The sequence below is a fragment of the Enhydra lutris genome, unplaced genomic scaffold, assembly GCF_002288905.1.
Source record: "Enhydra lutris kenyoni isolate GAN:26980312 unplaced genomic scaffold, ASM228890v2 scaffoldscaffold12, whole genome shotgun sequence".
NCBI classification, from domain to species: domain Eukaryota; kingdom Metazoa; phylum Chordata; class Mammalia; order Carnivora; family Mustelidae; genus Enhydra; species Enhydra lutris.
This window is the reverse complement of record NW_019154096.1, coordinates 64720359-64732377: the sequence shown is the minus strand read 5'-3', so window position 1 is coordinate 64732377 and position 12019 is coordinate 64720359. Positions and strand designations below refer to the sequence as shown.

At 37.9% G+C, this 12019-nt stretch overlaps 1 protein-coding gene across 1 annotated transcript in view; it reads right to left on the bottom strand.

Annotated features, from left to right (window-relative positions):
• LOC111145353 (tudor domain containing 1) overlaps positions 1–9191 on the bottom strand; it is a 32391-nt gene extending 23200 nt beyond the window's left edge. Inside the window, exons 1-5 of the mRNA XM_022500208.1 lie at positions 8873–9191; positions 6494–6552; positions 2732–2876; positions 1131–1236; positions 359–422 (exon numbers count right to left, since the gene is read on the bottom strand). Coding sequence (XP_022355916.1) covers positions 359–422; positions 1131–1236; positions 2732–2876; positions 6494–6552; positions 8873–9173 — 675 coding nt within the window. The 5' untranslated portion in view covers positions 9174–9191. The remainder of the gene's footprint in view (positions 1–358; positions 423–1130; positions 1237–2731; positions 2877–6493; positions 6553–8872) is intronic.
• Positions 9192–12019: the final 2828 nt, after the last annotated feature.

The following is a 12019-nucleotide window of genomic DNA, read 5'->3' as shown; positions in this document are numbered from 1 at the left end:
CCAAACAATTTTACACTGAGACACAGGCATCACAAGTCCTTCTGGGCAGAGTGCTGGGCACACATAATGCTCAAAAATCCCCAACAGTCACCCAATCGATCATTAAGGTGTACAGGTTACTCCACAGGAAACAATGGTTTTAATAAACACTGATGCAGAGGCGCCTGGCTGACTCAGTCAGACGGGCCTGCAACTCCATCTGGGATCTGGAGAGTTCGAGCCCCATGATGGGTGTGGAGATCACTTGGATAAACACCGGTGAAATGCAGAAGTGGTAAGTATTTTATTTAGCTTAAGTCCTCTTAATTCAAAAGGAAATCATTCAAAATTTACTCTAAAGATAAAAAGTACATCGTACCTCATTTTTCACTTCCATGTTCTTTGTTTCAAAAGGTGACTTACTATCTTCATGTTTGTGGAAACTGAAATAAAGCAGCTGATTAGAATACTTAGAGTACAGAGCCAATCAAGAGTAGGGGCCACAGTGATGTTAAATTCTCAATCATCAAAATCCAGAAGGAGAAAAACAGCTTCCTTCAGAGAGTATCACAGTAGTAACAAAGCAAAATAGTCCAGGGCTGGCTATGAAACGGTCTACCCTGTGTGCGAGCTCGCCTCTTCCAAAGCCGCTTGATTAAAGGGACCTCTGCAGCCACAATCTCCAAGCCCCAGCTTTCTTATCTACAAGATGTAATCCCTACATAACCTCAATAGTTTTGAGGACCGAATGAAGTTATAGATGTGAAACTGCTTTGTAAACTGGTAAATGCCATGCCACTAAGATTTTCGTATTTTAAAGTCGCAATTCATGAGACACTGTGAGAGTTCTACCTTATCATAATTCAGGAAAGAACACGTGTTTGAAAGGAATTCTAAAGGTCTACTTATTACAAACACTAAAAACTTAAAGTTCTGACTCTGAATATGTACTAATAGAATCATATTCATGGAAACTCAGTCCTGAATTTGTAAGCTCTTCATTTCAAATTTGCATCCTTTATGTTACACCTCAGTAAATAAAAGTAACAACTTCTGCATAGTTATGGCCTGCTAACCTCATTTGATTCTTATACTATCAAAAATAAAGCCCATTTAAGTATTCCCTAATGAATAAAAGAAATCATGCTTACTTTTGTTGAACAGGCTTGCACACGATGCTGTGTGCGGACCAGTCCCTTCTCTGGCACGCTATGGAGCAGTAGTAGGTCTGCTTGCACTGTGAGCACCTCAGCGATCCTACAGAACACAGCCCGTAACATCACCAGTGTTTTATTCCAAGTATTTGTTGCTGAGAGCAAGACATTTTCAAAGACCAGACATATCAATCACCATTCTATGAATCACATCAGGAAGATTACTTGAAGAGGATTATGATGTTTTTTGATTAGGCGTTAAGATTAAATTTTTAAAGCTCTCTCAGATTGCAAATAGGAACGCAAAGATGAAAATGAAAGGTGGGACAGCCTGAAAACATAACTGACTTTCCTAAAGTAGAGCCCAGAACACATTATAAAAGGCACAATCAAAGGAAACAGAGAGTGTGTGGTAGTGAAAACAAACTCGTGCAAGCCAACTCTGACATGGCTTATTACCTCGCGCTGTTAAAAAAAATACAAGACAAAAAAACCAATGAAGAGAATCACATCCAGAAAAACCCAGAAGTTTTTTAAATAAAGTACTAAAAAACCCTATGAATATACAGGCAGAAAAAAAAAAAACCCACATAAAGAAACAACAACAACAAAAAAACCAGACTGGCCTCAAATGGTTCTACTCAAAAGAAAAAAAAAAAAAAAAAGCTAAATATCCAAGTAGCCAGTAAGCATGTGAAATACTGCTCAAGATCACTCACGGGTCATGAGGGAAATAAAAGTTAAAAGCACACTGCGATACCAGTATACACCCACGAGGAGAGGGCTAAAGTTGAAAAGACCAGCAGCACCGAATGACAGAGATGTGGAGCACATGGAACTCTCTATCACTGGGAAGGCAGAACAGGATAACTACTCAGGAAAATGGCTTGGCTGTTTCCTCGAAACTTAAATATATACCTACCCTTTGACTCAGCAATTATACTCCTAGGTATGTACCCAAGAGAAATGGAAACATATATCCACATAAGGACTTGTGCAAAAACGCGGAGAGAGCTCTATTCATAATAACCAGAAGCTAAACACAAGCAAAACTGTTCAACAAAAAACCCAGATACACTGTGATAGAATCATATAAATACTACTTGGCAACAAAAAATAGTGTACATAGACCATATTAATACTCAAAATATTATTCTAAATGAAAAAAAAGCTTCACACAAAAGAATCAAGATTCCATTTTTATGAAGTTCTAAAACTGGCAAAATTAATTTACAGTTCAATTAAAAAAACCACTGTGGTTGCCTCTCGTGGCCATAGAGATTGGAAGGGGCTAGAAGGGAACTTTCTAAGAAGATAGAAATATTCTGTCTTGAGAAGCATGTGAGTTTGTGCATGCCAATGCACGTAAATTTTATCGTAAACAAAACTATGGGAAATAATAACCGGGGAAGGAAGGAGCAAGAGTGGAAAGGTATGGATGAACAACTGTAGGACGCTGGTGGCTGCTGAAGCAGAGATGGGTATAGAGCAGGTACAATATTCTGTTCATACTTACTATGTTTTAAACTTTCCGTAGTAAAAATATTTTTCAAATGTGTGAAAAAAATAATCCAGACATGTTAGGGAAATATGCTTACCAAACAAGCCACAGCGATGGCAAGTTGTTGACCGAAAAGAAGGTCCTAAGGAGTTGAAGAGTGCTGAATTATTTATGGACAAGGAATTCTCAACCAACTTGTGTATTTTTTTTGACTTTGCAGGAGGCACGTTATTGCTAGGCTTCTATTAAGAAAAGAGAATAGCAATATTAAAACTTGGTAGTAGTTTTTTTTTTTAAATACTGTATTAGGGATTTCCTCTTCTGGACAGGTAAAAAAGATGTACCTTTCCCTATTCCTCCTATTACATGCTACTAAAAACCCAGACTTATAAACAAACATAAGCTGACTTTGACAAGAGGGCAGCAGACAGGCTAGGAAACTTGGGGCCCAGAGAAGAACAAGACAATGCGTTCCTGAGTTTTCTTTTGGCCTCATGTATTTCAGACACAGTGCTGGAGAAGCCAGCAACCCAAAATGCCAAACAGTATAGACAATAAAAGCCCCAACAGAAAGTATCCTCTCTTGAGCTAAAGACCAAGAAGCGGGCATCCCAGCAATACAGAAAACCAGTAACTGTTCTACCCTAGACAAACACCACAGTAAAAGCTGTGGCCCTGTTCTAGAGTAGGGTGCTGGCACTTCGTCCCTGGGAGTCTCCCCGGGAACCCGGACTTTCACCCAACAGGTAAGAGTGTTCCTCCTACCCCACCCACCATTACTGGGGAGGTAGAAGAGGACTCCCAGTGGACAATCAGGACTTTTTACCACTGTTCAAAAGTAATGAGTGTCTCCCAAATCTTCCCCTCTAATTCTCCTCTCTGACCTACCTACTCTCTCCCCCTCCATCCCACTCCTATATCAGTAAAGAGGCACTCATCACTTCTGGCAAGGAGGAGGTATCACATGAGGCCTACCTGGAAGCTGGAACTCCCACCCTCACCCAAAAGCAAAGGAGAGCACCTCCTTCAGTGCCAGCTCAGGCTGACTGAAGAACCTGGACATCTACTCCCACCCAGCAGCACCCACCCTCTGATGTAGGGTCAGAGGAAGCTAGCTAAAAAGGAAGTTTAAATAAGATACAGAATTTCATTAACATAATACCCCAAATGTGCTAGTTTCAATAAAAAATCACTTGTCTTATTTAGAAAAAGGGAAATCACAACTGAATTAAAAAAAAAAATGCCAACATCAAGACAACAGAGAAGTTTATTTGACAAACATTTTAAAGGAGCCATCAATAGTTCAGTAAGCAATTAGGAGCACAATTGAAACAAATGTAAAGAGTCCCAGCAAAGAAACAGAAGATATAAAGAAGAACCAAATGGAAGTTTCACAACTGGAAAGCAAAATAACAAGGAAACACAGTGAGGGATGCCACGCCAAAATGTAGAGAACAGAGGAAAGGCTCAATAAACTTGAAGACTGAACAACAGAAATTGCCTCACCTAACAAGAGAGAAAAAACAAAGTGGAGAAAAAACTAAATTAACAGAGCCTCAGAGACCTATGGGACTATAACAAAATATTTAACATTCATGTCTTTGGAGTCCCAGGAGAGAAAAAAAGGCAGGGTGAAGAAGTTCTTTTTTTTTTTTTTTTTTTTTAAGATTTTATTTATTTATTTGACAGACAGAGATCAAAAGTAGGCAGAGAGGCAGGCAGAGAGAGAGGAAGGGAAGCAGGCTCCCTGTTGAGCAGAGAGCCCGATGTGGGGCTGGATCCCAGGACCCTGGGATCATAACCTAAGCTAAAGGCAGAGGCTTTAACCCACTGAGGCACCCAGGCACCCCCAAAGAAATTCTTAAATAAAAAAGGCCCCAGACTTACAAAATTTGGCAAAAGATATAAATCTACAAATTCATGTTGAGCAAGTCCCAGACCAAATCAAAGAACTCCACACCAAGACTCACGTAGTCAAACTTCTTCAAGCTAAAGACAAAAAAGGTTAAAAGCAGAGAGAGGAAAAGGACATCTTACTTACAGGGGAAAAAGTAATTCAGAAGAAAATAGATTTCTCAAAATATACCCTGGAGAGCAGAAGGAAGTAATACAACATTTTTCAAGTGCTGAAAGAAAAGAACCGTTAGCTGAGAAACTTCTCCATGAAAAGTATCCTGCAGGAGTAAAGAAGAAATCAAGACATTCTCAAATGAAAGAAAACTAAGAATTTGTCACCAGTAGACCTAAAGAATGGCTAAAGGACGTTCTCTAAACATAAAGGAAATAAAGGAATGCTGGAACAAAAGGAAAGGAAGAACACATTAAACAAAAATACAATAAGCACAATAGACTTAACAGAAAAAAACTGAAGCAAAATGAAACTGAAAAGAGAAAAAGACAATATATAATTGTAGAGACCTTAATATCCCTATCTCAACAATTAGTAGAACTACATTGAAAATCACCAAGAATACAAAAGAACTGGAGATCACCATCAACCAAGGGATTCTGTTAGACATTTATAGATCATTCTACCAACCACAAGATGGACATTCTTTTCAAGTGCTAAAGAACATATACTAAGTCCACACACAGGGCCATAAAGAAAAGCTCAACAAATTTAAATCACACAGAGTAGGTTTTTCAACGACAGTGGATTCAAACTAGAAATAAGTAACAAGAGTAATTAATAATCTTCAAACATTTGAAAACAATAGACTTCTAAACAATTCATGAGTCAAAGAGGAGGTCTCAAAGGAAATGAAAAAAAAAAGTTGAACTAAAAGAAAATGAAAACATAACAAATCAAAATTTGTAAGACACAGTTAAAGCATTGCCAAGAGGTAAATCCATAGCACTAAGTTCACACACTAGAAAAGAGGGAAAATTTCAAATCAATAATCTAAATTCCCATCTTAAGAATCTAAAAAAGTAAGAAAAAAAATGCCAAAAGCAAACAGAAGCAAGTAAACAAAGATAAAAGGAGAAATCAATGAAATTAAAACACAAAAACTTAGAGAAAAAAAAAAATCAATGAAACAAAGACCTGGTTCTTTGATAGGACCAAAAAAGGGGCACCTGTGTGGCTCAGGTGGTTAAGCATTGGACTTCAGATCAGGTCATGATCTCTGGGTCCTGAGATCAAGACCAGGTCAGGCTCCCTACTCAGCAGGGAGACAGCTTCTCCTTAGACCCCCTCAACCCTCTTCCCCCCACCAATGGAATAAATACGCCTAATTTTTGACAAAATTTTGACAAAATTATTGATAAATAAATAAATAAAATCTTAAAAAAAATAAAACTACTGATACAACAAACCCTAGATGAATCTCCACGGAATTACACTGAATGAATTTATCCAATCCCAAAAAGTTACATACTGTAGGATTCCATTTATATAACATCCTTGAAATGACAAAACTCTCGATGTGGATTAGATTTGTAGCCTCCATGGATTAAGGAGGTGGTAGGGGCAAGAGAGAAATGGTATGACCATAAAAAAGCATGTAAGGGAAAGATGCAAATGTTCTGTATCTTGACAGTATCACTGTCAACATCCTTATTGCCATATTATACTAAATTCTGTAGCACATCACACAGGGAGAAACTCAAAGAGCTACACAGTATCTGTATCTCTGCACGCCATTGCAGGGCTGCACTAACAGTGGCATGGCATACTGTAATTACGTCAACAGAACTGATTTTTTTTTTTTTAAGATATTAGGATAAAGAAAAGGAAGCTTCACCTTCAATAACATCTGAAAATTGAGTAATTCTTCACTAACACAATACAAAATATGTTTAGAATCTTTTACACCCAAACAAAAACACAAAATAGAAAACAAACAAAAAACCTTACACTATTTACTTCTTTGGGTGGTGAATTGTTTCCGGCATTTAAAGGGGACACTGAGTTTCCTGGAGAGAGAAAACATAAAGAGCCAAATATTACTTTATTCCTGAAAATGTAGAAAACCATAATTAGATATTCAAATAATAAAGATATACTATAATAGCCTTAAGCCTACACTACAAATAAACAACTTACTTTTCCTAATAAAAAATAAGGATTTGTTTGAACATTCAATTACTATTCTTCTTGTGAATTTTTCTCCATTCACTGAGGCAGCAATTCTCAGACTTTTTTGAACCTCAGACTCATATACACACTTAGAAATTGTGAACCTCAGAGAGATTTTGTTTATATGGCCCATGTGTCTCAATACTTACCTATATTAGAAATTAAGGGGTGCCTCACTGACTCAGTAGAGCATGTGACTCTTGATCTAAGGATCATGAATTCAAGCCCCACACTGGGCATAAAGCTTACTTAAAAAAAAAAAAAAAAGGTAAGGATACCTGGTGGCTCAGTGGTTAAGCATCCAAGTCTTGATTTTGACTTGGATCATGATCTCAGGGTCCTGAGACTGAGCCCTGTGAGGGCTCTGTGTTGGGTATGGAGCCTGTTTAAAATTCTCTCTCTCCCCCTGTCCCCCCTCCCCCTAAAAACTGTTAAAAAGAAATTAAAATTAGAAATTTCAAAGTTTTAAAAATTAAAAGTTTATTTAAAAATAAATACACTACGTTGACATGATTTTTGTACGTAAAACAACTACATTTTCAAAAGCAAAAAAAAATTGTGAGAAGAGTAGCACTGTTTTACATTTTTGTAATGTTTGGTTTAAATCATGATCGTTGGATTCACGTACCTGCTTTTGCATTCAATCCCCTGTATTGTTTTGGTTGAAGCATATGAAGAAAATCTGGCCTCGCACAGATACATGATTGCAAAAAGGAGTATTTAACTGCCTTCTCAGGTAATTATAGATGTTTTCCTTTAACATCATGCCAAAACTCAAGTGGTAGTTTGAGGGGTAGTTGCAATGAGGAATCTAAAACTTTTTCATAATGTGACATTGGAATCCACTGATTGATCCTGTACTTTTGAGTGGATTTTTACCCATGAGTGACTATGCAACATGAGGCATTGGCCATTTGGAGAAGAATGAGAAACTCTTGAGTTATACAGATCTTTCAATTGTGGACAGATTCCATTACAAAATATTTTAAAATTCATGTGTGTTATTTAGTATCAACAGGCATCTCCCCAGGAAAGTCTAAGCATTGAGAAGCTGTCATGGCAGAGTGGCAGATAATGCTTTTCCTGAAATTCTCATTTTGCTCAAAAGCTTGAATTTTATCATTAGCAACAAAATACTGTCAGGTGTTTTCCTTGAAGTAATAGGTTCACTTTATTCATTTTTGAGAAAATGAATGCCAGATATCTAAATCTGAATAACCAGAATTTTTCATTCTTTTCAAGTAAAAAATGATGTTCCAAGAAAAAAGTTTCCATATAGCCTATAACTCAGTCACATACATGCTTTTCATACTTCCTATGAAGCACAAGTTAGGGGTAATTCCCATTTTGTTACACAAAATACTAAAAATATGCGTACACAAGTGTCAAGATTTGTCAAGGACAGCCCTGAGTAAGGCATTTCTGGTTTTGTTTTAACCGCAAGTTTATAGCAATAAAAAAACCCAATTACCACTAGCCCAAGTAGGTAGGAGCTAATGAGGCATTAACGATAATGGCATTAATAGTTTACCTTTGCTTCTGCATCATTGGTGTAAAGTCAGCCCGACAAAAAAGGCAAATGATATTTTAGTATTATCGGGGAAATAGTTTTGACCTCTTGGGAAACCCCAGAGGCCCAAGGGCCACGCACCAGAACCACATCACCATAACATTAAAAGATCACATATGATAATACGTTCACCCAGTGCCCCCCCAACTTCAAAACCAGGTTTTTGGAATTAGGACTAAAGGAACAACTTTTTAAAAATCTGATGAAACAATATAATGTCTTATGTGTATCTTTGTGACAGATTGTCTATCTCAAATGCAAATTATGCAATTTACATAGTATTTTTTAAACATGGCCAATCTTTAAAAAGGCAGAGTATGTCCTTTCTATAGTCCTTGGACGGTTCTCCCATTGTGGGGGGAAGCTCCTCTGTAGACATGCTCTCCTCCCAAAATGTTTTTTGTGATGAATCTAGTCAAAGGAAGTTATTTGGCACCTGGCTTTTCCTTCTAAATCTTTAAATGCAAATACTGTAAGGTAGCTATTTAGTTGTTTTGTTAATAGCACATGGGTGTGTGATCACATACTGTGATAAGCCAAAGAAACCATCAGAACCAAGAAGTAATAAGCCTGTAGTTTTCACTTACCTGTTGACAACGTCTTCCTGTCTCCTTTGGATCCAACCACCTCTCCATTGATGCTGTTAGGGTTTGAAGATACTGAATTGTCTTCTTGACTAGCCAAATACGGTTTGGTTTGCTCACAAAGCAAAAAACTGTTTTTTTTATTTCCATTCTCCGGGCTTTTCAACCGGAAATTAGGGTGGTTAGCATGTGCTCCAGGACTTCTTAAAGAATCATGTGGCGGAATCTTGTTTTCATTTTTCTCAAAATTAAATGGCTCTGTCATCTTACAAATAGATGCCTCCAAATTATTTCTTGACATCATAGTATGTGGCAATTTAACATTCACAGAAGCCTATGGGAAGAAGTGCATTTAAAAAGCAATTTTTAATTACAAAAGTAGAAGCATCGCAGGCCCTTTTTATGTAACAAGTAAGGCTCATGAATAATTCCAAAGCAGAGGTAACCGTGATATCAGAGCCTGGCCTAAAAGCAAAAGGAACAGATTCTCTATCTCGGTAGGTACAAACTCCCAAGTTTCACACAATTCAACCACAGACAAAAGGCTAACTCAAGAGACATCAAAAGAGTCATCTCAGAGTTCGACACCATTTTTTACTTTAAAAAGCTTCTGAAACAACAGGAATAAAAAAGGACTTGCATGTTTTAAGAGAAATATTTCTAAGCCACAGATTGCAACTTAACAGTCAGATACAATGAGGGTATTGTCTTCATCGGGTCATCACCTACCTTTCTAGCCTCTCAGAATCCCTCTATCTGCTCCTACTTGAGACACTGAGATCTTGAATATGCTGAGCCCAGCTCTCAGTGCCTTTACTTTCCTCATTGGCCTGGCAAAGTCTTTCCTTCCTAGGCACCCTTCACGGTTTGCCTCAGCTGACCTCTGTTTGGTCTGTTTTTCCCCAGTCCTCTGCTTGATCATCTCCAGCTTAGCTTCCATAAACTGTAATTCATATCTACTCCTTTTAAGGACTTAACTGCATGCACTTTTCTCTGAAAATAAGGTACATTTATTGTTACAAAGTGCCTCTGAGAAACCTCTATCCAGACTTGATGCTAGCTTGTTTTTTTCCTATTACTCTTAAAGAATACTAAGTGTCCTGCCTGAGGGAAGTAATAAAAGTGGACAAACAACTTTTCTTTCTGAGGCTGTGACCTACAGCTTTGTACACAGACCTCAGTTAAAACTGCCTATTGTCCCAGAACTGTTCAGGGGGAGGAGGGGAAGCCACAGAAAGCTAAACTGGTATGAGTAGTATCTAAAGATTAACACTGTTTTAAAGGGAAAACAAAAATATAGCAGAAACATCCTCCCTCCTGGTGGCCTAAAATTTCTGTATCATTTTTTGCTTTAAATTAGGCCTAGCCTAATCTGTGACAATACAGAAAAGACAATGAAATAATAAAAAAAAATACATATGCACACTCAAAGCGTGGGGGTTGGGGGGGGGGACTCTCAGTGGGCCAGATCCTGAGAAGATCCCTAACTAAAGGCTGCAGATGGGCAGTTATGGGAGATCCTGCAGCCATCAGGGAAAGCGCACGTGTGGCAGTAAGCACATCCTCCCACGGCTCAGACTGGGTGGGAGTGAGACTGTTGGGTTCAGTAAGAGACAAATTCTGTGAAGTTACAAAGGAACATAATTTTCAGGGGAAACTGGGTTGGAATAGGAATACTGAGTAACAGACAATTTATAAGAAATATAAAGAATGCACATTAAGATACTAGGGTAACTACAAGAACAAAAACAAGGCATAATTTTTAAATTACAGAAGAAAAATCTCAGTCTAACGAAAAAAAAAAAAAAAAGAAAGATTCAAGCATGGTCAATGGAAAACACCAAATAAGATGCCAGAACCAAACCCAAGCAATCCAATTATCAATGATTTAGTCTCAATTAAGAGAAAAAAAGAGGGAGAAAAACATCCTGCTAGATATTATGCACAACAGGCACACATAAAATTTATGGCAAGTTTGGAAATAATAGAATTAAAACATGTGCTATGCAAATAAAAAAAGATGAAATATGAATACTGATAGCTGATAAAAGAGAATTCAATTGGGACAAAGATTTTTTACATGTATGAAAGAAACACCCGAGGAGAGAGCACACCCAAGAATCAGTGCATCACAATGTCCTCAGATCTATAAAACAAAAACTGATTGAGGGAGGAGAAATTCAGGCCACAATAAGTACACACCTGCCTTACACACTTGTCAACAGACAGAAAACAAGTACTATTTTATTTTTTTATTTATTTTTTTTTTTTAAAGATTTTATTTATTTATTTGACAGAGAGAGATCACAAGTAGACAGAGAGGCAGGCAGAGAGAGGGAGGGAAGCAGGCTCCCTGCCGAGCAGAGAGCCTGATGCGGGACTCGATCCCAGGACCCTGAGATCATGACCTGAGCCGAAGGCAGCGGCCTAATCCACTGAGCCACCCAGGCGCCCACAAGTGCTATTTTAATACCACGATAAACTTGATCTAGTAAGGACCAATACAATCAAGAGCACTCATTTTTCCAACACTGGGCATATCTCGAACTAGAAAAGTCACCTCAACTGACTCCAGAAACACTAATGCCATGCAAAATCACGTTCACTTACCAAAGTATACAAATCTCCACCTCAAGTTTTGCTTCCCAGAGAATCAGCCTCCAACAACCACATGAGCAGGCGAAGGGTTTTGGTTTTGTTTTTTAACGTGGTAAAATATCACAAAGACAATAGCAAACATGACTATATAAAACAATTACAAAAAATAGCAAGCAGCCAGAAAATGAAGATTAATGCACAGATGGAAAACTCTCTATCAAAATTTTTAAAAAATGGGATAAACAATAAAAACATTCAGATACTATAGCGATGTGACTAACCCCAAGGCCGACTTCCACCGCTGATTTTGCTAGCTTGAGTCAGAGATAACGCTGGCCATAATCATTCTCCTGAGCAGAATTTCTCCTAGCAGAATTTCTCAGAAGCTCTGTCCTTTCCTGATGAACAGGAACAGATTTGGCTGCAGGATCTTTCATCCCTTTCTTTCTTTAATGCAATCGGGAAGCAATAAGCAAAAAGGAAAAAAAGCACACCTAAGGACGGTAGAGTGAAAAAGGCAAAGCACCTGATGTCTCTGTCCGTATCCCTGAG